This window comes from Puma concolor, chromosome B3 (genome assembly GCF_028749965.1).
Source record: "Puma concolor isolate L17-30 chromosome B3, mPumCon1.1.hap2, whole genome shotgun sequence".
NCBI classification, from domain to species: Eukaryota; Metazoa; Chordata; class Mammalia; order Carnivora; family Felidae; genus Puma; species Puma concolor.
Window position 1 is genome coordinate 42,775,146 of NC_141672.1, and position 26,790 is coordinate 42,801,935.

The following is a 26,790-nucleotide window of genomic DNA, read 5'->3' on the forward strand; positions in this document are numbered from 1 at the left end:
AAATACATTAGACACAAAACAACAAATATTGTATGATCCCACTTATATGAGGGACCCAGAGTAGTCAAATTCATAGAGACAGAAAGCAGAATGGTGGTTGCCAGGCACTGGGGGGAAGGGGAACTGAAGAGTTACTGTTTAACAGGCTGAAATTTCATTGTTACAAGAGGGCAAGTGGCCTGGAGATAAACGGTGGTGGGGGCTGCCCAACAACATAAATGTATACACCTAAAAATGGTTAAAAAGGTAAATTTTACGTTATGTATATTTTACTACAATTTTTAAAAATGTGGCATTTTCAGCTGTGATAATAATCAGTGATGTTTAAATTGGAACTGGGTATCAGGGAAACTCGGATTCCCCAAAACCATGCTGAGGGCTCAGCCCAGTCTCACAGCAAAGGGTCAGCCACCAACAGACCTCTCCTGACGTCCAAGATAAGAGCACTGCCTTGTGAAGCTGAACTAGGCAACAAAGGGAGTAGGGTCATTTTCTATTTCATTCTGGTCTCTTCCTTTTCCAAAAGGCCATTTCCATAAAAACCTGGTTTCCAAAAAAACTGGTTTTTTACTAGAACAAAGAGAAAAAAAGGTAAGAGAAATCCCTTTGGGGGAGAACAAGAAACGAGAAGTTAAAAAAAAAGTCAGGGAACATTTTTGATGGAAGTGAAAGTTGACTCAGAAGAGAGTTTGATTTTATTCTTTTTAACGTTTATTTATTTATTTTGAGAGAGAGCAGGAGCGCAGGGGAGGGGCAGAGAGAGAAAGAGAGAGAATCTGAAGCAGGCTCTATGCTGTCAGCATAGAGCCCGACACAGGGCTCAATCTCACAACTGTGAGATCATGACCTGAGCCAATATCAAGAGTCGGGCACTCAACCAACTGAGCCAACCAGGCACCGCAGAGAGTTTGATTTTTAACAAAATGCTAGACATAATTACCAGGTGAGAGAAGGGAACTTACCGACACAAGTAAGTAAAGGACAAGAGATAAGATCATCTACACATTTATTTCCCAAAATGCAATGAATCCTGCATAAGAATGTTAGATTAATCAAAAACGTTGAGTTCTGTGAAAAAGAAAAATTCCAGGTCATTATACATTCTCATCTGCTAAAGATGTGAGATACTTACTAAGCTGAATGTGGAGATAAAGTTAAAAATGTGGCCTAATCACTACATTTTACATTACACTAAAATAATCAACCAAAAATAAGCAAAAGAGCATAGCACCACAGAAAGATTTTTAATATCAGTACTATGTGCTTAGACATATAAGGACTGTGCTTTTGCAAATTGTCTAGAGGCTATTTGGACGCATTCTGAAATAAATAATCTCTTGTCCAATAACAGAGTATGTATGTTATTGAAAACAGGGAAAAGAAATTGCAGTAGATGCTGATTTTAAACCCCCAGCAATGGAGAGCAATGAGACTAACTATATAGAAGGTATAGGTCTCAGATGCTATATATGTATATATGTCCATATTAAACCATTATATGTCCATATTAAACCATTCACAGCCCATCACTTGGCATCAAAAAGTCCCACATTACATGAAGAGCAATTTTGAGCCAGTGAGCACAAAAATAAACCCAAAGAAAATCTGCACTTGATGATTACATTAAATCTTGCACTGATGAGAGCCACCTAAGAAATCCTAGCTTTTAATAAGTATATCAGAAAATAGGAATTGCAGAGAATATCCACAATCTACATAAGTAAGTACCTGTATGAAATGAGTGACAACGTTTTTTTAAAAAGCTTATATACTAGGTTTGATCAATGTAAAATCTGTCTTTTAAAATTGAAGAGTAATTTGAAGTGTATTACAGAGTTAGAAAAATTGCAGCAATAACAAAAAAATCCACGGTTCCTAAAGTCCAAAAAGGACATTACGAGAAAGAATAATCACTGTCTCCATGTACACATCAATTTATAAGGAATTATCTATTTTTTATTGGTATGGAAATATATGAATTTTTATAACTTGCAAATCTGCGATTAAAGGGAACAGTGTGGCTCACATATTTTTCAAAAGCATAAGAAAAATGGAAACTATACCCTTCAAAATTTTATCCCAAATGTAAATGTTAATTTAAAACAATTACTTGGAGGAAAAGTAATTTTAAAATCCCAAGCAATAGCAAGCATTTATTAAAACAAGTCATTTCAGGTAAAATCACTTAATTGCTCTTGGCAAAATTATGAAGTTTGTTTAGGAAATAATACACAATTATACAGGGGAGAGCATTAATAAAGCATCCAATATAGCACTTAATAAAATGTTTTCTGAAGAAAATTTAAATTAGCTTGGAAATAAACATTGTCAAATAAACTAAAAGTTGGCTACATTATTTTAAACAAAAGAAATTGATAAATGGCTCCATATCCAACTGAGACAAGATATTTGGCAGAAGGTCTATTCTCTCTGGTCTCAATAAAAATTTTATAAGTGACTTGGAATAAAGAATGAGCATTAGATTATTGATATTAGAAGTTCTGTTTTGAATAGGCAAAGATTGTGCTCAAAATACACAAAGATCAGAAGGGACTGGATCTAAAGCCAAAAAATGATAAGCTAGAGTCAGCTTAGAAAATTCAAGCTACCATAGCATGCGAAAAAGAATTTGAAACTAATTCAATTCCATGAGAAAACATAAGGAATAGTAGACAGAATATTAAGTACCCACTTAGAGAACGGTAGGAAATAGAAGCGGGCCAGTGCTGATTTTCCAAACTGTCCATGTCCATGGCCCCGTGGTGGCCGTTAGCCACAAGTAGATGTCAGTGATTAGGTAAGGTTAGATTGGCAGGCCTTTCCTACCTACATAGTCTGACCACTTCCATCACAGACAGTGGGAAGGAAAATGGTAAACTTTCAGTAGAACCCCATGGTTGCTGAACCCTGCCTCATACCAATGTCTGATTTGTTTGCTTTAGCTGAGGTTGGATAGAAACAGAAATGAATCCTATAGCCATTGATAGCAATTCAGGGAAATGGGGCTGAGCACTAGCCTGGAGCTAGACTGAGAGCACTAGCCTGGGAGTCAGCGAATCTTCCACTGACCAGCCTTCATTGCCTCCTTCAGACAGCAAAGAGGTTGAACCTTTACATTCCTAAGATCCTTCCAGCTCCAAATCTACACGGTGGTTACTTGGGTCTTTTGAAAATAAACTGTATTTAGAACAAAGACCCTGTGATAAACTTAAAGAATATATTTCTCTGATAGAAGAGGCTGAATATATAGGTGGATTCAAGAAAAAAAATCTGAAACTCTTTGGGTTCTGATTAATAATTCATGTGTATTGAGTATTTCCTATTGCTGGGCACCATGCTGAGCCCTTGACATGGATTATCTCATTTAATGCTTAGAAGACTTTTTCAGAGTAGGTGGGATTTTTCTCTCTCCTTTGGGGACAGTCTCACTGAGTCTTATAGAGCTTAAGTAACTTGTCCAGGGTTGCACAACTAGTAAGGGGTAACATTCTTGGACAAAGTCTTCATCAGTCCTTAGTGAACTGAGAAAAATAAGGACAACGGTGCTCCGGAAATATTTGTTAAATACGTAAAATGACAACTGGGAGACACCTCCCTGCACACTGTCTTTTGGGAGATAGCGCAGTGAGGGAACTGGCATAATATCTGTTAAATGCTGCCAGGCACAGTACTAGGCACTTTACGAATATCCCATTTCACCCTCACAATCCAACCCTGTCTAGATGAGATAGATGTTGTTATCCTCATTTTACAAGTAAACAAACAGAAGCCAGCCTCTCATTGATGTGACCCCACCTGGACAGCTACCCCCAGAAATGTGGCGTTTGGAAGTAGGTCTGGAGCAGAGGGGAGCAGAGAACCCCCCCCCCCAAACCAGCAGCATCCCAGTCCCTTCTGGCTAAGTTAGGAGGCATGTGGTAGACTTGAATCACTTTTTAGCTTGACAGCCTCCAGCTTCCCACTGCCTTGCTTTTGCATCCAAATGTCCTTTTTGGAGAGTCCCCATTTTGTATGGCTCCAGTGAGAAGGGCAACTGTTACCTACTGCCCTTAGATGCCGAGGAGGCCAGGCCCTTCTCTTCCCCGGCCCGCGCAGCCTTCTCATGGAGGGTTGGGAGGCCTTGTGTTTAGATTGAGCCAGATGAAGGTTTTTCTCCCAGAACTTTGAATCTCGAGCATGTGAGAAAAGGGCGGATGGTTGGGGGTCACACTTCTCACAGCTGTGCAGGTGGTACATGGGGCAGCCTGTCCCTGCAGGGGACCTGAGAAGCTATAGTCCTTTCTGAGGCCTGTCTTGAGGAGACTTTGGTTACTTCCCATTCTTCAAGACTATTCTTCAGCTTCCCAGTGATTTTGTGAACCCCAAATATCCTTCTAACAAATTCTTTTTGGTTTAAAATAAACACAGCTGAAGGCGGGGGGAGGGGTGCCTGGTGGCTCAGTCAATTGAGCATCCAACTCTTGATTTCGGCTCAGGTCATGATCTCATGGCTACTGGGATGGAGCCCTGCATCCAGCTCTGTGCTGACAGCATGGAGCCTGCTTGGGATTCTCTCTCCCCCTCTCTCTTTCTCCCTCCCCTGTTCGTGCATACCCTTTCTCTCAAAATAAACAAAGAAGCATTTTTAAAAACTACTTTCAGATAAACAGAACTGGTTTCTGCTGCTTGCAACCTAGAAGCCTAAGTGGTACAGACTGTGGGTAAAAAAGCAAAGGCAGGGATTTGCAGAGCACTTAAAATGCATTCTTGTTACAGCACTCTCTCAAGTGATAACTTCTGTCCTCCCGCTTCCCAAGTACCGAAGGATCATTCCCTGATCTGTGACTGAATATTGGTACCAATTCATATCCTCACCCCCAAATTCCTCAAATTCCTCCTCTCAGCTCCACCAGCTTTAAACAAAAAGTGTGCAAAGGCACGGTACAACAATCGAGTTTTGCGATTTGTGCTGTTTATGTCATTTTGATATTTGACCCCCTTAAGATGAAATCCTTTAGGTAATGAGAAAAGAATGCTTCAAGTTCTGTTGTAGGTACTGCATGTATTGACAGAAAAGACAAGGCTTCTTACAGTAGCTCAAGTGTCCTGCATGAAAAATGACTGCTCACTACTGAGTTAAGCCACGAAAGTTTCCCCTCTCCTTTTCTATTATCCTTCTACACAGACACACACGTGCTCACTTGCAAATGCATTCACTCACAGCTACACACCTTGCTTTATTTTTCCCTCACAGCAAAAGAGAAAGGTATATAGCCACCGCTCTAAGCTGACAGTACTTTTCTGAACAGAATGGAAGAACATCCATTCAAAGAGTTTCGCACTCAGATTCTGTTATCTCTGCGTTGGAAGAAAACCCTCCTCGGGCTATTCTGAGCTGTTGTCCACACAGGTCTCTAGGTAGGTGGAGAAGCTGGGCGAGAAGCTCTGAAGTCAAGAGTGATTGAAGTCCTCTGGGAGAAGGTGAGGCAGGGCCTCTGGGGCAGATCACGAAGAGGGTGGGAGGAGGTGTGACGGTGGCCCTGGGCAGCCTCTGGAGGACAGGACCGGGAGGGAAATGGGGCAGCCCTCCACTGTGGCTGTCCACAGGAAAACTGTTGCCTCCGTATTTGTGCCTGACGGGAGAAAACCTGGGAACGAGAGTTCCAGGAAAGAACCAATGTGTAGGAGAATGGTCCCTCAAAGTATGTGGAATAAGAAATATAACCGTTTCTTTCCTAAAGTCTTATTCCTAAGAATGTTGTTAGACCATGAGCCCGTGAAGAGTTATAACTGGATTTTCTCAGACTGATTTTCCATGGATTCTAATATATGCCAATAGAGAAATGCTTATATAAACAGAGTGCAGTAGTAGTTTATGCTACAATGAACCAGTCCACTGGAATAAAAAAAAAAAAAATCTCTTTATTGCTTATATGCACTAAGCACATTTTTGCCCCAATTTTGTCTGGCTGCAAGCCAGGATCTTTGCAAACTACCCGACTACTATTCATTTTCATAATGCTTATTACAAAGCGCTATACTGTAGGTCCCTTGAAAGTCTAGTGTAACCCAAAGTCAATAGAAGGGTCTTCTGCCCTTTGGAGACCTAGGAAAAATTGACTCAAGTCTCCAGATTCTGTACACTGGAGAAGTCCAGATTTCACCCCAAGATTTCCACAAAGCCCCTTAAGGGCCTAACCCTTGTGATGGCTTCCTGGCCTCCTGTGGCTCCAGGATGGCTCTGTGCTGTTCTACGTCTCCCGGGGGCCCTCCTGCTCACTCACAGCAGGAACAAATCAACATCACCTTCTTTACTCAAGGTGTTGGGAGGGAAATGGAGGGGTATTTCCATGTCAGAAATTCAAATGGAAACATTGTCGTTACGGTTCTTCCGTATGCTTCAGCCCCTCCATGTCCAGGGGCCCATAGGCCCTCCATCCCACACTCCCAGTTGGCAGGCCTCCCTGCTTTGTGCTCTCCTTCCCCACCCCCTCAGGCACCATTTCTCTCTTGTCTTCCTTGATGAGGTGTGGGCACCAGTCCACCCCCCAGCCTCACATCTCAACTTCTGCCCTTAACTATTATTATCATTATCGTGGCCCCTTTTCCCAACAAAGAAATTTACTTTGTGTTGGGGCCCTGGGTGGCTCAATCAGTTAAGCATCTGACTCTGATTTTGGCTCAGGTCATGATCTCACAGTTCATGGATTCAAGCCCCGCATGGGGCTCTGTGCTGACAGCTCAGAGCCTGGAGCCTGCTTGGGATTCTGTGTCTCACTCTCTCTCTGCCCCTCCCCCACTCACACTCTTCTCTCTCTCTCTCTCAAAAAATAAATGAACATTAAAATTTTTTTTTAAAAAAAGAAGAGGGATGGGAGCTGATGATGTAAAGAGTTTAGGAGTTTCTGCTCGCCATCCCTGAGGTAAGTCTGAGTGTGGCACACCCTCAAAGGGCTCAAGCAACCAGGGCTTGAATTGACTTTCGATGAGACTCAGACCCTCAAGTTTCTCCCTGACTCAGTGACCAACCCAAAGCCATAACCTTGCACCCAATGGCCTGTGCTGTGAATGCTTAAAAAAAAAAAAATTTAAGAGACAAGTGTCCCAGATCTTTTTCTCTGCCTATTTTAATCTCAGATTTTCTATGCAGTCTGACACAAGCTGTTACTCTCCTAATACTACAAACCCACTACTAAATGTCATCATGAAGAATAATTTTGAACAGTGCCAAGAATTATGGAAAGCATTTATGAGGAACTGGGAAAGTGGTAACTATCTGCGGAGAAAGAGGGAGAGAGAGAGAGAAACAGGAGAGACAGAGACAGAGATGAAGAGACAAAGGTGGACAGAAAGAGAGAAACAAGGGGGGAAAAACACCTCAACAGAAGATAATGCCCTCAAACAATAGCATCCAAGCTTCAAATAGCAGTGACTGCCTTCTAATTTCAATTTGACGTGTGCAGAATTCTTTCTTTTCCAATGCCAAATCCTGAATGAAACATGCAATAAAAATTACTGCCTGAAACATGGTGATAGCATTTAATCCTCTGGCAACACATTAGAAAGGCTTTCAGCTTTAAACCGAGGACTGCCACACTGCAGTCTTGCTCGTGAAATTATTTATTCATGCCTTGGTTTATAAAGTCCTTTTTATATGCTTTCTATCGGCTAATAATGGGCTGGAGCACTTATGTTCTCAGCCTGACAGATTCCACATTATGAGGCTGGAAGACCAATGCCTGGCAGAGAGTTGAGGCCTGGAGGGAGCTATCCCATCTGCTTGAATGGGTTTTAGCATCAGGAAGCCGCAGGGACCATGGCAGGTTGGGGCACCTCGGTGACCAGAGGGTTGACATGTGGGGAGACACAGAGTGCAAGGCAATGAGGGAGGAAGGTGATGTTTGAATACATAGTAGCTGCTGACAACTATGTCCTAAATGTCTAGGACAGTGCGTGCAGAAAGGGAGGAGAAAACTCCAAGGACACAGAATAAATCTCTCCATAAGCCAAATATCAGTGATCATTAATTAGTGGCAATATGTAAGGGCTGACTTCCCTTTTGTGACTAGGAAAAAAGTGGAAAGAGGGTATTGATTTGCTGAGCAAATGAAAAGCAGACGCATCTTACAAAGAAAATATTATATATTTAGGAGATCAAATTAATTTGAAGCGCTTTAGTATGTATTTATTTATGTGCAATTTATCTCTAAGGAAAGGTAAGGCTATGGTGGGGATGGATAAAAGCTTACTGAGATCATTCCAATCCACTCGTTAAAGTAGGACTGCTAGAATATAATACTTATGTGGGTTAACTCTTTCCTGACATTTTGATTTGGTCAACTCCTGCTATTAAGTATTTTCATAATACCATACAACCTCTTTTTCTCAGCACCTATCACAGTTAACAATTTGATTTAATTTTCCATATATGTGTGCGTGCGTGTTCCAAGAGGATTCTCTGAGGGACTGTGGTTTTTTCCCTTCAACTAGTACCTATGAGTGCAATAAAATTACTTTAACTCAGACTTTCCATTACATATTGGTTATAGTAAAATGATAGTAAAGGGTACAGCAAATCACCCAAATAATAACATACATTGAAAGGAAAAATATTATTCTGGTAAAATATTGGCAATCATGGACAATGTTAAGATCTCTTGGCTTTAATGTTAAAATAATTATTAAAATTAGTAAAGTTCAAAAATCCTTAATGGTATGGTTTTGTAACTGTAAATATACTAAAGTACAGTTCAATGAGCTAAGTTCTCACCAGAATTCAACAAGTCTTCAATGCTTTGCTCTTGATTGTCAGAGAAAATACACTGATTTCCTCTTTCTTGATCATTCTGTGCAAATAGATCATCTTTCCACCATCCAACACCTCGATTGTTTTGCTTCAGCCCATTGGCCTTCTTTCCACTCTATTCCCACCTCAGAGTGTTTGCACCTGCTGTCCCCACACCTTTGTAGGACTTCTTTCTTCTCTTCCTTCTGGTCACTCCAGAGAGGCCTTTCCTGACCATGCTAATGATACCCATCCCCACTCCCCACTTCCTCTGAAGCACATTTCCCTCTTTCATTTTCTTTTTATTTATAAATTTTTTTTTCAACGTTTATTTATTTTTGGGACAGAGAGAGACAGAGCATGAACGGGGGAGGGGCAGAGAGAGAGGGAGACACAGAATCGGAAACAGGCTCCAGGCTCGGAGCCATCAGCCCAGAGCCCGACGCGGGGCTCGAACTCACGGACCGCGAGATCGTGACCTGGCTGAAGTCGGACGCTTAACCGACTGCGCCACCCAGGCGCCCCCCTCTTTCATTTTCTTACTGGCACTTGTCCTTATCTAATATTATCTTACCTGTGGACTCATTGGTTTGGAGGTCCATGTATTTTAGGTCTCCCTACAAGAATGCAAGGTTCTGGAGAGGAGGGTACTATATCTGTCTTTTCATGTTTGAAACCCTAATGCCTAGCATGGTGTCTGGTAAGTAGTAGGTACGTCATGAATATTTGCCAAATGAATGAATGAACAGAAAGCAGCTGGGGGAGTAAGTGAACCTTCTTTGCTACATAGTTGCAAAAGAGTTTGATACCATATTCTTAGATGAGGTGAGACAACAATGTGTAAATCTTGCTATTAAAGTGTCTCGTGTTAGCTGAGTTGGCTGGCTGTCTATGCATCTAATAGCTTAGAGCTTAGGTCAGCATTTCAGTGTACTTGAGCATGTGCCTACATTTATTTATTTGTTTCCCACAACTATCTCGTAAGTAGGCAGGGCAAGGACAGAGGCAGGATCATTGTTTTTACAGATGAAGAAGCTGAGTTCAGAGAGGTTAAATTACTTTCCCAAGTCATGCACATAATAGGCAATAGGACCCAGTCTCCAGTTCAGTTTGGGTTTTTTTTGTTTGTTTGTTTTTTGTTTTTTGTTTTTGTAGCTTTCCTGCTATACTAGCCAGAATCTGACTCTTTTGTTTCCAAACAAATTAATCATTTATTTAGTTATTCTTTCCAGAATCCTAAATCAGTCAATCCTAAACCTACTATTGACTGTGAAGGACTCTCTTAGGCACTATGCAGGAATAAAGACATGCAGACAACAATTTTTCTCTCTGGAAGATTAAAAGCACAAATGGCTAACACACCTAAAGATATATGAGTTAAGTGTCTAATTAGTAGGAAAACCTCAGTGTTATCAAGGTAGAAAAACCTGGCTTGTGTAATAGTGGGATGGGCCTCCAGGAAAAACAATTTTTTAGCTCTCCTTGGAAAGGTGGATGGATTTTAACACAAGAAAAGTAGAGAGAGGACATTCTAAGGAAAGGGAACAAAACGAAACAAGAAAACGTGATCTGCTTTCAGTAACCAGTATGGCGCTAATTGAAGGAAGTGTTTGAAGCAGGGAAAAAATTGGAGGAAAGACTGGAATTCATCTTAAATGACAATTGCTGTTTGATGCCTTTAACATATCAGGGTGGAGTCTTGTGAGTCTTGTAAAATGCTAAGCCAGCTGCCTTGGAAATGCATTAGTCACATGCCATAGAGGAAGGTAGGCGCCCAGCTGGTAGCAGGAGCAAGAAAATGGTATCCCAAAGCCGAAAAGTTCAAATTGCGACAGGTCTGGGGCCAAATGTACTCATATTTAAAGTTTGAAATGCTTGGTATGGAATATCTACTTACAGTAAAATATATATATTTTTTGCACCCAAAGAATATCAATTTAAGTTCCATGAAGGCAAAAAGCCAGAGAAATGTATAAATTAGCTTGGCGGGGGTGGGGGGTGTGGAGAATTCTTTCCATGGTTATGATTTAGTTAGTAAGACTCTATGGCTATATATTTAAGTAGATCTATAGAAATACAGAGATACAGCACAGAAGCATATCACACACACACACACACACACACACGCACAAACACACCACACTGTACCACCACTTTCCTTGGTACGTGGATGGACAGTTCCATCTCGACAATACTTTCCTTACATGTTGGGATACGTTCAAGTTCACTTTTTACAACAGAATCTAATCATTTTAATAACCAAACCCGAGTTAAACTTGTGATTCACTTACGTTGGTGGAACATTGGCAAGGTGATCTAAGAGATCAATGGTGAGAGCTTCTTACTTCAGAGATGTGGTATTCACAGAGTAGGTAGGTCTCGTGCATCCTCATAGGCAACACCATATTTGCATATACACATTCCTTGGTACTCTCAGCGAATGGGCTGTTTTATTCGAAACCAAATTTTCTTGTTACTGTGGTTACGAAGAGTGTGCACTATGTCATCAAAAGGAAATGGACTCAAATCCCAGCTCTTTCCTCTGGTCACTGTGTGATCTGAGGAAATAATAACCACCTACCTCCCTGGGGTGTTGTCAGGATGAAATTAAATTTGATTTGATTTGTGCACAATGTTTTGAACAATATCGCACGCCTATTAGCCACTTAGTAATCATACACATTAATAATCATCATCATAATTACCTTTAAAAATCAATGACGATCATTTCTTGAGCACCTAATATGTTCTGGTTACCTCAAACACATTAATTCTAATCTTCGCAGAAACTCTGTGGGTTACATTATACTATCCCATTTTACAAATGGAAAAAAAAATGAAGTTTTTAGGGACTCATAAACGAACAAAATTGCCCAATGATAAACAGGGGAGCTGAGCTCCAACCTGTATTTGACCCACCTTATTCTTCTTTGTTAATTTTGCTGTCGCTCTCGTACCTTGAAGTACCTCATGTGCCTCAATAGGCAGAATTCCTTTTGTCTGGAATAATGCCTCATAAATATTATGACATACAAAAAAGCTCAAATAATACACCATTTACTGAATGGGACTTGTGAGATCTAACAAAGGAATTAAATAAAAGAATAGTGTGCAAGGCAAAACCTGTGCAAGTGAGCAAACAGACAAAAATAAATTCTAGTTGATGGGTCATCTAATAGTCATTGATACGTGACACTGGTGAGGCGCCTGGGTGGCTCAGTCGGTTAAGCGCCTGACTTTGGCTCAGGTCATGATCTCGCTGGGTTTGTGAGTTCGAGCCTCGTGTCGGGCTCTGTGCTAACAGCTCCTGTGCTAACAGGAGGCCTGGAGCCTTCTTCAGATTCTGTGTCTCCCTCTCTCTCTGCCCCTCCCCCACTCACACCCTGTCTCTCTCTGTCTCTCAAAAATAAATAAACATTAAAAAAATAATAAAAATACATTATCAAAAGCCAAAATAACAAGCCTGAAATAAATATAATAAGGCACATAACTGTTTCTTTTTGATTCTTTATAATAGAAAATTGAAGGTATGTAATCTTCATTTCATTGCAATTAACTTTAGATCACCTTTAAAACCTAAAATGAATATTTTGTGGGCGGTATAATTTATTCCAATAAAGCCAACTTCGTTCCCTATTTTATTTGGAGGCTGACTGGGCAGGGACCCCCTGGGAGGCAGTGCGGTATGATGGTTAAGAAAGCAGAGTTAGGTTCCCATTGCATTTTTCCCATTTATTCGCTGTGTTAGATTGCACACATTAGGTAACTTTCTAAGCCTCAGTGTTTTCATCTGGGTGGACATGATAATAAAAGAATCTGTCTCGCGGAGTTGTTGTAAGGATTAGGGAAGAATACACGTGAAGCTCTTATTTCACTGCCTTGCCAGAATAAGTCTTCAATAAATATTCGTGGTTACTCTTTTTACTATGGAAAAGTAGAATGGTTTAGCAGAAAGCATATGAGATTTGGATAGGATATACAAGGCCTCATTCAATTACTTCCTATTTATGGAACTAAGCACATACAAAACTGTCTTCCAAGAAGGAAATCTTGGAGAGGTTGGATTCTTTATTGGAGGGGTTCTAAGGGTAAAGCCAGGATAGATCTTGAGGGATGAAAGTAGTTTTTTTCTAGGAAAGCCGTGATAATGTATAAGTTGTCATGCTAAATCTTCAACCCCAGCGAAGATATTGAACTTTTAAGCGGAAATAAAAAGTTCTCCAAAAAGTGACATAGACCAGAAAGCTGGCAGGAAGAAAGGGGGTCTTTGATTCAAACAGCTAGTGTGTGCCACTGAGAATCACATCCAGTGGTACGAACCGCTCAGATGCTATGACTTGCTCCACGATCTCAACGAGCCTAGAAGGAATGCATGTCAAAAATTATAAAGGATCTGGTATTTTATCCAACTTGCAAGCTAGCAAGTTAGCGTACCACAGTTTCATGGATGCTGATAGAAGAGGCAACACTCCTGGATCAGAGATGAAGGACAGTTAATTACTCGCAGCAGTAGCAGTAGCCGGAGTATTGGCAGTTGGTTGTGCAAGTTTCTCAAACTCCAATGCCTAATTTTAAGGCTGTGCAAAAAAAAAAGGGGATGATAACATCTGCACACACAGGAGGTTGCATTGTGAGAGGGAAGTCCGAGCTGAGGAAATCCAAATCTTTAATAATAGGTAGTAGATGTTTGCCTGCCCTTTTCTCCAGAGGTGGACGCGATCTTTATTATAAGGGACAATAAGCATGCCTGCCCTTCGCCCAAGAGGGAGATCCTATCTTCCAGGCTGATCACTATGCACACATTCTTGTTCAGGACGAAGGTCAGCCAGTGTCACTGCTCACAAGATATGCAGCCATGTGAGTGACCCACGGAGAATTATTGCCTAACAATGCAGCAAGATGCATATAAAAGCTTCTCAAGTCACCCATGTTGGGAAGGAAAGTGCCGCTCACAAAAATCTCTTTAGGATTGTGAAACCCATCTATCAAGGCCTCATGTTCCCTACTCTTAAGTTCCCCTTGCCTAAAGCTGGGCTGATCACTGCAGGAGCCAGCTCTAACAATGTACTAACCACCAGCTTTGCAGAGCCAGAAAACACCCCTTCTGATGTGCCAGCTGGTTTGGGGCCTGATGCTTTGCATCCTCACAGCTGCCCGGGGCGTGTTCTTTGCAGTGGGTGAGTGATTCCCTGGATAATGAAGAACGATAGGTGATTTTTTTTCACCTGAACCCCGTTCTCTATTGACACACTGTGAAAAAGCAAAAGACGGCTTATTTCAAACCCACTCTGTAACCGTCCCATTGTTGTGAGAGGAGCACAGTGTCACAGTTCTGACTGGGGGTCTCCCTGGGGAACCCTGGCTTGCCAGGCTCCCGGGACAGGGCAGCAAGAACCAGAAGAAGAGGCAAATCTCTCAATCTGCCCTGGAGCTCCTTCCATGAAAGTGAAAGTTTGCTACCCAGGGATGGTCTGGGATTCTTTTCCGGGGACCTTCTTTCAACATCAGATTTCCCAGTCCTTCCCATCAGGATCCATTCTGAGAAAGGCATCAGACATCACACAAATTTTACCTTAGTGTGGTTTAAGGTAGTCTCGGTTGTTATGGGGGCAGGGGAGACTTGATTTTTAAGCCTGTTCTTCTAATGAAGAAATAAATCACTGTCTCTAATTCAGAATAATCATAGCATTTGCCAGGTGCCAGGCACTCATACAAGTGCTTGGCATATGTTTACCCATTCTGTTAAGGTTACCTTTATGTCATAAATGAGGAGCTTCAGGTACAGAGATGTTATATAACTCCAAGGTCACACAAATAAGTGGCAGAGCTAGGATTTGAACCTAGGCAGTCCAAGGCTAAGTCTGGGCTCTTAGCCACTAACCAAGACAGCCTGTGGGATAAGAGAGTGTTACCCCCATAGTTGGCAGACTCCACCCTACAGGCTGAACTTGAGTAGTGCATATTGATATGTTAATGGCTTTTAATGTGTGTATGGGAAATAAAGTTGAGTTTAGAATAGACGAAAGCTAATTCTCACTAAAAAACAAAGAAACTTCTCTTCCACTCCAGATATGAGGCAACAAAACTCACCCACCCAAAGTGATTAGCAGAAAGATCTCCTAAAAATAAACCATGAATATGGTGGGGCTGGGATTTACTTTCTCAGATCTTTGGAACTACATTCCCTAAAACAATGACAAATTACATCTCCATCAAGCACATGGCAACTGAAGCCCAAAGCTCATAAATCATCATCAAGAGGCCAGGACGCCTTATTGCACCTGCCACACTCTCTCCTGATGGGACAGCTGCAGCACACCTGTTCTTCCCTGCTTCAAAGTCAGGAGTTATTTGAAAAGAGTTGTCCCAGATTCAGGTTTCAGGGACAATCAATCGGTGCTGATATTACCTCCTTCTGGAGCATCCTATTTACCAATTTCCAATTGTTTTTCCTTCTTTTCCTGAATGGCAATTTAAAAACCCTTCTTTGACACATTGACACCTATGCTCATCAACACCTGAAGTTAAGAAGTGACTCCAGGAAGGGGCGCCTGGGTGATGGCTCAGTCGGTTAAGTGTCCGACTTCAGCTCAGGTCATGATCTCACAGTTTGTGAGTTCGAGCCCCGTGTCGGGCTCTGTGCTAACATCTCAGAGCCTGGACCCTGCTTCGGATTCTGTGTTTCCCTCTGTCTCTGCCCCTCCCCGACTTGTGCTCTATCTCTGTCTCTCAAAAATAAATAAATGTAAAAAAAAAAAAAAAAAAAAAAAAAAGAAGTGACTCCAGGTAAATAATTGAAAGCTGTGTTTCTATGTAACCAACATGTCATATGTGCAGTTGACAACCCCCTCAAAGTGTTTACTGTCTAAAACTTGCTGGTTTGGGTTCCATTTATCATTTGTGGCCCATTTAACATTTTTATCTGGCAACAGATGGAGAACCTCATGATTGCCTAAACCCTTATCACCTCCCACAACCACACATGCACACAGATAAGCACACACACAAACATCTAAAATTACAGAAACAAAGGAGTCGCATAGATAATTCAGTTTACACTGCTTATTTTATGGATAAAAAAAAAAAAACTGAGGTCCTGAGATACATATATGTCTACTTGGTCACTGTATTAGTTAGGCCCTTTAGTTGCAAGCAACAGAATGTTACCTCAGACTAGTTTAAGCAAAAAAGGAGAATAATTACCACATGGATACAGAAATGCCTCCAGGATCTTGAGGGCAGAAATATAAGCAGACTCAGGAACCTGACGGAATCCAAGCCCTGTCTGCAGCCTTGATTTCCCTTTCCTCTACACCTGCTGCTTCAGTGTCCTTTTCTCTCTTTCTCTCTCAACCTGCTTCCTTGACTTCCCCACCTGAAGCCCAAATTCAGGGAATAAACTCACTGACCCCGCTAAGTCAGCTGCCAACTTCTCAATCAAGAACTCAAAACCCAGGAACACGGTCACATGGTAACATGACTGCTTCCACCACAACAATGTGGTTGGGAGGAAAATTCCCAGAAAATGAGCAGAGGACAAAATGTTCCATGTGAATCTAGAATTTAGAACTCCTCACGCTTGGTTGTGTTGCCTTTTCTGCTTCATCTCTTAGCCTGCTTTTTGGGTGGTTTTTTTTTTCAATTTTTTTTTCACTTTTTGTTTGTTTGTTTGTTTGAGAGAGACTGAGCGCAAGCAGGGGAGGGGCAGAGAGAGAGGGAGACACAGAATCCGAAGCAGGCTCCAGGCTCTGAGCCATCAGCACAGAGCCTGATGCAAGGCAAGGCTTGAACCAACAAACACAAAATCATGACCTGAGCTGAAGTCGGAAGCTCAATTCACTGAGCCACCCAGGTGCCCCTCTTATCCTGTTATTTGTGAATTAATAATTCAAATATATGCAAAATCTATACTGTACTCATTCATAACTATTATTTATTGAAGACCTCCTAGATATCTTCTGTGTACTTAACAACTACATAGTTGCATTTTATTTTCATGATTGCTTGGCAAAAGAAGTAATATTAACTCCATTTTCTAGATCCACACTGAATCTCAGATAGAAAGAATGAATAAATAACAGCCAAGACCCAGAAACTAATGTTCATCAACAGATGAACGGATAAAATAGATGTGGTACAGATACACAATGGGAAATTACTCAGCCACAAGAAAAGAGGATATCCTTTCATTTGCAACAACAGTGGATGGACCATGAGCACATTATGCTAAGCAAGGTAAGTCAGAGAAAAACAAGTACCATAAGACATCATTTATATGTGGAATATAAAAAAAAGTCAAACCTTACTGTAAAAAAAGAAAGAAAACAGAGAGTAAAATGGTGCTTACTGGGAGGTGGGGTGGAGGTGGGGATAAGACGGACGGTGTTTAAGAGAACAAACTTTCAACAAGTAGTGAATAGAGATCTAATACATAATATAAGGAATATAAATAATATTGTACTATAATTGCATCATGTGGTAAATATCACTACAATGGCAACCATATTATAATATATAAATGTATCAAGGTAAATTTAAATTGTATAAACCTTCAATTTACACAATGTTACATGTCAAATTTATTCAATTTAAAAAAAAAAAAAGGTGAAAAGGAGGAAGATGGGGATGAGCGCAGGGGAGAGTACATGGTAGAGGGAAATAAATGAAATCAACTCTGAGCTTGAAGAGAAGTGTACCAGGAGGCAAACTCTAAGTTCAAAACAGCAAAATCACTTATCCTATACAAGAGAAAGATTGTGAGTTTCTTTTTAAGAACCCACAGGCAAGCCAGCCTCACTAAATTTAAAGGATATCAGTTAAGGTTTCCAGGCCCCAAAATATCAATGCCATGACCAGTTATTCCACCATTTTTCATCATGATTTCATGGCAAGGAGGTCTAAAATATTCAAGGAGACTATTATAGAGGGAGTACGTGATTATTACAATCAAAATTAAAAGTTAGAAGTTGACTGGTTATGTTGATTTTTGTATACATTTGGATTGTAGAGTAATTAAGCAGGTTAGCCCAAAAAGATGTGTAAGCAACACACTGAGCTGCATCCTATGGAGGGTGAACTGGAGAACCAGTGCTTTGCAGGCTACTGTGCTGGAGACAGATGAAGTCCTTAAGTTCCATCTCCACTAGATGTGGGGGAACTAGAACTAGGCCTGTGAGGGACTAATGGCCACTCCAGTCCCAGAGAATCATGTGCCCCTCAGTGATTGTCCCTGGGCATTCTCACAGAGCAGTAACTCCCAATACCCATGAGGCAATTTTCTGAAAGAGGCTGAGAGGAGATTAAGAATTAAATTCAGGCACATGGCACAGTATCTCATTTCCAGCAGCAACTTGGGGAGGTAAATACTCTCATCTTATTTTACAGATGAAAAGCCTGAGGCTCAGAGGACTCAGCTATTTGCCTGAGGTCACAGAGGGAGGAATAACACATCTGTCAGACCCTACAGGCTCTATATGGTATCTCTTACCACCGGCAGGACAGTCCCCACACAACCTGTCCTAAGCTGGGAAGAGATAAAGAAGGGTCTCCTCATAGCCCCCCGATCCTTGTTCTCAGTTTTAGAGAGAGAGAGAGAGAGAGAGAAGAAAGCAGACACAGAACATTCTAGAAAACTACTTCCTCACCCTCTGAGACCAATCCTCTGTTCCCGGTCTTGTATTAATCACTTCCTATTCTTAATGTTCTTAAACAGAGGCCAGCCCCTCCCTTCATACCCTACCTTTCATCCTTGTGTACTTTACATACCCCTCACTTCCTCTTCTGTCAAGTCTCTCCCTTCTCTTTGGGTGTTCTCTCTCATCTCTTTTGCTCCTTTGTATTTTCTTTAATTTAGCTCTTCTCAGCCCTTCCTCATTTTCTTGCCACAATAGCTCCCCTGCTGTGCTTACCTTGGGGCTCCTCCTACCCTCCATTCCCCCTCTCCCAACCAACTCCAGCCCCCCAAAGGCCTCCAGTATCAAGTGGGTTGTGCACCCTGGACCCTCACCATTTACACTCCCCCCACCCACGGCACTGGCCCCACCCTTGCCCCAGTCTGGCCTGCATGAAAGTTGATGCCTGCAAATGCTCTGTAGGGGATAAACAATAGCAACAAAAGAAAAATGGAAGAGGAAGGCATAAATATTTATCGAGTCAAATATATTCCAGAAACACAAATGTGTATGTTTAAAAATGAACTTTAAAAATTAAGTAAAGTGCTGAGTATCGTGACACTTTTGTATCCAAATGTGTATGCCTTCGATAAAGAAACACAAGATATTAAAATTAGATTGCCACTAGGGACCTATCTTTACAACCCTGTGAATTGTAGGAATTCAAACAAACAAACATACAAACAAACAACTAGTAATTCTAATTCTCCAACACTTTTCTTTGAACTACATTCCTTATAGGTCAAATCCATAGTTCCACTGCTTTACTTTCTTTAATCAATATCTGAGTAGAAAAGAATTATATTCAGGAGAAGCAGCAGTATGGGAAATCTGATGCCCTAATTGACTTTCCAGATAAAAGTTCTGGTGCAGAGTAGACCACACCATATATATATATTTTAAAGATTTATTTATTTTTGAGAGAGAGAGAGAGCACAAGTGGGGAAGGGGCAGAAAGAAGGGGAACAGAGGATCCAAAACAGGCTCTTTGCTGACAGCAGTGAGCCTGATGTGGGGCTCGAACTCACAAACCATGAGATCATGATGTGAGCCAAAGTTGGACACTCAACCAACTAAGCCACACAGATGCCCCCAGAGCAGACCACACTATAAAAGATCATCCCATTTAAAGTGGATCTGATGGGGCGCCTGGGTGGCTCAGTTGGTTGGGCGACCGACTTCGGCTCGGGTCATGATCTCACACTCCGTGAGTTCGAGCCCCGCATTGGCCTCTGTGCTGACAGCTCGGAGCCTGGAGCCTGTTTCAGATTCTGTGTCTCCCTCTCTCTCTGACCCTCCCCCGTTCATGCTCTGTCTCTCTATGTCTCAAAAATAAATAAACATCAAATTAAAAAAAAAAAAATTTAAAGTGGATCTGGTACATGAAAAACCTGGGTTCCCCCAAGTAAATGAATTATTTGGTCATTCTTCACCATGCAAGGTCACACACACACACACACACACACACACACACACACACACACACAAATTCTTTAAAATGTGCTGACCTTAAAGAGTTAAAGCAGTATTCAATTCACCATATATGCATTTGCATACAACTTCTCCAGACTGGAATAGTTCCTCTGAAAGAAGTACACTTGTAAGCAAAGCTCAAGTCAAGAAACCCCAACCACTGATTCACAGGAAAGACAAAGAGGGGCACCTGGGTGGCCCAGTCGGTTAAGCAACCAACTTTGGCTCAGGTCATGATCTCACAGTTTGTGGTTGGAGCCCCACATCATGTTCTATGTTGACAGCTCAGAGCCTGGGGCCCACTTCAGATTCTGTGTCTCCTCTTCCCCTCCCCTGCTCATGTTGTCTTTCTCTCTCTTAAAAAAATAAACAATTTTAAAAAATAATAACAATTTAAAATAAATAAATTTTATTTAAAATAAATAATTTTAAAAAATTAAAAAAGAAAGACAAAGAGAAAATTGTTAGCTTCTTGGAACAGCCCACAAGAAAGCCAACCTTAAAAATAGTAGAATTGAGGGGCACCTGGGTGGCACAGTCGATTAAGCGTCTGACTCTTGGTTTTGGCTCAGGTCATGATCTCACGGTTCGTAAATTCAAGCACTGTGCTGGGCTCTGAGCTGGCAGTGTGGAGCCTGCTTGGGATTCTCTCTCCCTCTCTCTCTGCCCCTCCCCCACTTGCTCTGTCTCTGTCACTCTCAAAATAAATAAATAACCTTTAAAAAAAAAATAGTAGAATTTAAAGGATATTGTTTGATGTCCCCAGGCCCCCAAGCACCCATCACATTACCATTCATTTCATCACTAGATTGAGACTCAAGTTCTCAAGAAACATCAATGCTAAGTACAATTCCTCAAGTCCTTTGTTTTTAAGATTTTTGTTACAAAACTCTTTCAGATTATGATTTTTTTTTTAATTTGAGAGAGAGAGAGAGAGCACATGAGCCAAGAGAGGGGCAAAGGGAGAAAGAGAAAGAATCTTAAGTAGGTTGCATGATCAGTGTAGAGCCTGACATGGGGCTTGATCTCACATACCAAGAGATCATGAGCTGAGCCAAAATCAAGAGTCTGATGCTCAACAGACTGAGCCACGCAGGCACCCCTAAAATTCTGATTTAAAATTTCCCCTAAAATATGCTCATCTACCAGAGATACACCAAATTTGGCCTCTTTTTTTTTTTTTTTTTTTGAAGGGTCGGTCAGTCCCCCTGCCTGAAGCTAAGGCCTTAATTATCACTTAGCAACTTCGCAAGAAACTAACAGTCAGCTGAGCACAAAAACAGAGCAGAAGGCAAGCCCTAAAATCATGGCATCAAATGAATGGGAAGTATCCCACGAACCAACAAATTCTTTACGATATTACAGATCACCAGACCAAGCTGGAAGAACACATCCTTGAAAGCTCTGAAATTTTTGCACTGGGGGAATGAAGGTAGCAGAGGTTGAGAATTGTTTTAGAAGAGCTTACATAACTTTCAAGTGAGTGGCAATCCATTCCCTGAGAATTCTTTAGATCAGAATTCTACCATATCTTTACAATTTCTTAAATTATACATTCTCAGACAATGAATATCCAAGATGTGGCCAGAGCTGTTATGAAACACTTCAGAGGATGTGAGCATAATTTCATACTGCATTATAAGGGATTTCTATGAAATTATACGATGCATCTTTCTGAACTTCAAGTCTACCCAAAAACACAAGTGCTCTGAAACTTATCAGTACATTCCGACTACTTGGCTTTCTTATAACAAAGCTTTCAGAAATGAAGAATATTCTTTAAGACTACTTAAATCGGCCAAAATAGACAGTCCCCAATTTAAACAAGAGAAGTTTTGTCATTAAATGGCTGACTTGGCTAAGCATGACATTCTTTTCATCACTTTGTTTTTTACCCAGTGTTTTTCTGTCTTAAAGATATTATGTCTGCTAAACTTTTCTCCAGTTTTTCTTTCCAGTGAATCCACTTAAGTCACAAAAGCTAGTCATTGGAAACAAACTTCTTCATTAGCCAATAGGCAATTAGATAGCTGGTCAAATTTTAGACTTCAGCTCTATTTTAAGGCAAAAACGATTCTTAATTCTTGCTTTGATCTAAGATCACTTGGGAAATCCAGAAGCGCTTCTTAAGGAACTTAGCTCACCGTTTTTGGCAAAGAACTCAGAAAACATGGAATAAGGATCTGACCACCCAAGGTGGACCACCTAATACATGTGTAAGAGAAGGGCAAAGGTGTATTGTCCATTTGTTCAGGCATATTCTAACGGAACTCAGGGTCCCCCAAGGATCACCATCCCATTTGGACAAATATGGTCTAAATCATTAGTATTCATCTCTCCATTTTTCTGACACCGGTCCAATGTGCTAATAAGAAATTTCCAGCTGCCTGAGGAGTGCTCCCCGTTCATGTATTTCTGGGAGTCTCCAGAGTCTGTCTTCCATGTGCGGTTCCCACAGCACCCACAGTGCATGGCTGGCGGAGGCTGCTCTGGGAAGCACGGCACACTTCTGCTGGGGGCCACCTGGCAGACGGGACAATTGCTGCCTGCAATTGCTCCCAGCACTGCAATCCTCCCATGGAGAAGAGGCTCCCTGCCTTTGTGGCACACTCTATAGATGGGTCCCTATGCAGTAGGTCACTGAGCCCCCATGTGTCACAGATTGGCATGGCATGGCTTTTATTTACAGTTGCCCCTCTCTTCCAAGCCCAGAAGGGCTCCAGGAGCTGGGCTGTGATTCGAGTCTCATATCAACTCCATGGCTGGACTCCATCTTCCTCCTTCTCTCTGATGAGTAAGATGTTCAGATAAAATCCCCCTCCACCCCAAGGGCTGTTTCTCACAAGATCTCCTTAGCCCCGTACAAACAGTCATCAGGTCAACTTACCTGTTGTGGATACAGCTGAGGCCCAGATGAGGTCCTTGCTGCTCAAAGCCTACCTCGACAAGGCTCCAAACGTTCCCTTGGAGGTGATCAGACACGATCTATGATGTAAAATTGTCTTGATTAGAGGAACTAAGATGTCCCACATCATAAAGAACAAAGAGGATTTGATTCAGGAAACAAAAGACCACCAGGGCAGGCAAATAAGGAAAGGCAAGGAGGACAAAAAAGGGAAAAATATAAGAAGGAAATAGAAAGCAGTGGGTTTGTGCCAGCAAAGGGCTTCCTGGTAATGTGGCTGACAAGGTTTAAAAGCAACTTTTCATTCCGGCAATAAGATGGTCATTCCCAGTTGGACCAGGCCCCAGGCTCCACTCCAAAGCACTTTGCATAAAGGGTGGGTAAATGCAACGTGACCTACTTGTGTCTGTAATCCAGGAAAGCCAGAAGAGGAATAATGACAGGGTAAAGAAAATTCATTATGCTATTTACCCCCCTCGGACTGAATGCCCCAGCTGTTTGATTTTGCTGATCCTAACAAGCTGTAGTATGGTGTTGGGGATGGCAAGAGCCTGCCAACAGTTGGACGTTTCCATGGGTTTAATTATTCTCTGATAATAACTTCTCCCTATTTCTATAAAGAACAGATGATCAACAATACCAGCCCAGGGTCCTGCATACTATGCAGGGGAAGATACAGCTTTTCCCAAACACAGTTTATGAATGTCGTATCCACATTGTGATGTACTCACTGCAAAGTTTTAATATCAATAATAACAGTCTTTCCATTACACATATTTAAATAAATGCTTTCCACGTGAAGCAAGAGTAATTATTATCAATATTTGGGTGAGCCAGAATACCGGTGACAGCTCCAGCAGCTGCATTCAGCTTTGGCTCAGTAACAAAACGCAGAAAGCTCCCCAGTGAGAAACAAGGCAGGGTTTGATGAGTTCCACTCAGCTCTTCAGTTACAGATTATTAAAAGATGAATTATAAAATTGGCACAATAATGGCCAGGCACATTCTTTCTGGCCAGCATCATTCCCAAGACTCTGATAGTCACCGAAGAATCTTTAAATCAGAGGACACTTCGGGTCTAACTCAAACAGACAGTGTTTGTAAAACTGCCACGTATCATTAGCACGTTCACTTCCCTGAGCGATTGTTCAATTACTCACCACAGACAGCCACATGCGGCTGCTAATGGGACAAAGACAATACGGGATGACATAAGGGTGTGGACATTGCCATTTTCTAGTCCCTGGATAAGAATGAAGGACATGGAGGCAAGTAGACAATGCTTTCAAAGATATTTCACCAGAAGCCCTGGACCGAGAGCAGAGTTCTACGTGGTTTCCCAAGCAGACAAAGGTTTTTAGACGCATGTTCATGGGAATTCTAGGTAGAAGTCAGCAAAATATGCTGAATCTATTAGGATGTTGACTAATTCCAGTACCACACACTAAATATTTATTCCCTTTCAGATTTCCTGTTTTAGTAAGAATTCTCCAGATAAACAGAACCAGTAGGACAGATGGATCTAGATCTAGATATCTGTAGCCACATAAATAGATAAATAAGGATACAGATACAATATAGATAGATATATTTATATTATGTTATATAATATAATAGATACAATGTATATATATTATATATTATATTTATTATACATAATTATATATTATATAGATACTGTATATAGACAGAGAGAGAAAGATAGATATATCTAGAGAGAGAGAGAGAAAGAGAAAGAGATTGAGTTTTAGGAATTAGTTCATGTAAGTCTGGGCACTGGCAATCTAGAATCTGTAGGGCAGGCCAGCAGGCTATATTCAGGTAAGAGTTGATGTTTCAGACTGAAATCTGCACAGCAGGCTGGTGGGCAAGAGATTCAGGCAAGGTTTCTACGTTGTGGTCTCAGAGCAAAACCCAACTGATTAGATGAGGCCCACCCGCATTACAGAGAGTAAACTGCTTTATTCAAAGTCTACTGATTATAAATGTTTATTACATCTAAAAATTATCTTCGTAGCAACATATCGACTGGTGTTTGACCAAACAACTTGACACCATAGCCTAGCTAACTTGACATTAAAATTAACCATCACAGGGCACCTGGGTAGCTCAGCTGGTTCACCATCCAACTCTTGATTTGGGCTCAGGTCATAGTCCCAGGGTCATGGGACCGAGTCTCATGTCGGGCTCTATGCTGAGTGTGGAGTCTGCTTAGGATTCTCTCTCTCTCTCTCTCTCTCTCTCTCTCTCTCTCTGCCCCTCTCCCCTGCTCACATGCTCTCTTTATAAAATAAAATTAAAATTAAATCAGATAAGATAAAATAAAATAAAATAAAATAAAATAAAACCATCACATTACTTTTTCCTAAAATATAATGGCTGAAGATAGAATATGTATATTAATGAGGGTTCTCAGCATTCCACATATGTGGCTGAGTATGGCTGCCACTGTGTGTCTCACACTCACACACATCCCCCAGGACATGAAGACAGCAGGCATCTTTCAGAGTGGACCCAGGAAGGATACATGTGCACAGGACTTCAGTGAGCTGAAGTGAGGGCTGGTGTCTCCCTCCACCCTTTCTAGGTTGACCTTTATCTAGCACACTTGAGGGGAAGGGAGCTTTGACGGGTCCCCGTGTACCTATCACTTGACCCTCTCACTGGTCTCAAGACAACATTGGACCTCCACTTGTGATGCTTCTGGGAATCCCCTGAAGAAGGCTAAGAACATGGTTTGTCCTTAACAAGAGGCTGGCCTAGGCAGATGGGGCCAGGAGAAGAACTCTTCAGTGCTCCTTCCTTTAGTTCCTCATCTAACACCCCAAGTGGTATGGGTGCAATAGACTTTACTGAAGGTTTGGAGATAGCTAGAAGATACTACAGCATAGAAATAAATTAATACTGAACACTAAGCATGATTGTTCGATGTCTGTAGGAATTTACCAAGATAAACTCTTCTTAGGGACTCCCCTTAGGATACAGCCCAATTCCAAATCTCAATTCCCTGTCTTATAGTCCATCTTTCCCTTACCCTTTGAAGACAGAGCTATTTCTTCTGTCCTTCCCAGAGTGACTCTCCATCCGCTCTCTAGGACTGATCTGCAACCATACCAAGGCAATCTGTGGTCCTCCACAGTCTCCAACAATATCTTTCCAATCCTGGGATTATTCATCCAGAATGTGTTCTGGTCAATAATCCAAGTCAGGTTATGGTATTTCAAATATAGTCGCCCGTGGAGATTTCTCCACAGTGTGATGTGACACATGATCTACTATACCCCAGGTTCTTCCTTTAGTCTTCTAGGGTACTGCAGATAACTTCTGGACAAAACACACACATATGATGCAGACATACACATAACAAGAACAAAAATAATTCTCTGAAGCAGTGCAGTCTAAATTTAGAAGAACAAAGAAAAATGTTTTCTTCCAACAAGAAATCTGTCCAGCTTTGTCTACCCACAACAGGAAGAATAATTTACGTTTTTGTGCAGAGTGATACTAGTTCCCCTTTTCATCAGCTCCCTACTCCTGATGACTCTCAGAAGCCCAGCTAGGCCTGGGCATTGGAACACATCAGAGGACCTTTCTTAACAGCAGAATTCCTCTCCACCTGAGTAATACCCTAAGACAGTCCTTCCCAATCTTGATCATGGCACATAATAAACTCATAGTATGATAAACTCATATAGTGCAACAGGACAAATGGACTAGTACGTTTATGGCAAGAGGCTGCCCCAGGCCCCATCTGGCCTCCCAGAGTAAGAAAGAAACAGTACCTTGGCACGTACCTACTCTATACGTAACACCCCCAAGGAACCCCAGCATACCTGTAGGGAAGCTCTGCCCGTGCTACGTGCATCTCCCTTGAACCAGATCAAAATTTTAGACAAAACTTCCTATCCCAATGTCATTGACAAGTGGCAGGAGAAACATATAAAGATAGATTGTCCCACCATGAGCAGTAAAGCCCC

The 26,790-nt window shown here is 41.5% G+C and overlaps 1 protein-coding gene across 1 annotated transcript in view; it reads right to left on the reverse strand.

The window, feature by feature from the left end:
• Positions 1–11,035: 11,035 nt before the first annotated feature.
• LOC147579934 (uncharacterized) overlaps positions 11,036–26,790 on the reverse strand; it is a 165,336-nt gene continuing 149,581 nt past the window's right edge. Inside the window, exons 3-4 of the mRNA XM_086709640.1 lie at positions 22,796–22,893; positions 11,036–11,209 (exon numbers count right to left, since the gene is read on the reverse strand). Of these exons, the coding sequence (XP_086565766.1) occupies positions 11,089–11,209; positions 22,796–22,893 (219 nt within the window). The 3' untranslated portion in view covers positions 11,036–11,088. The remainder of the gene's footprint in view (positions 11,210–22,795; positions 22,894–26,790) is intronic.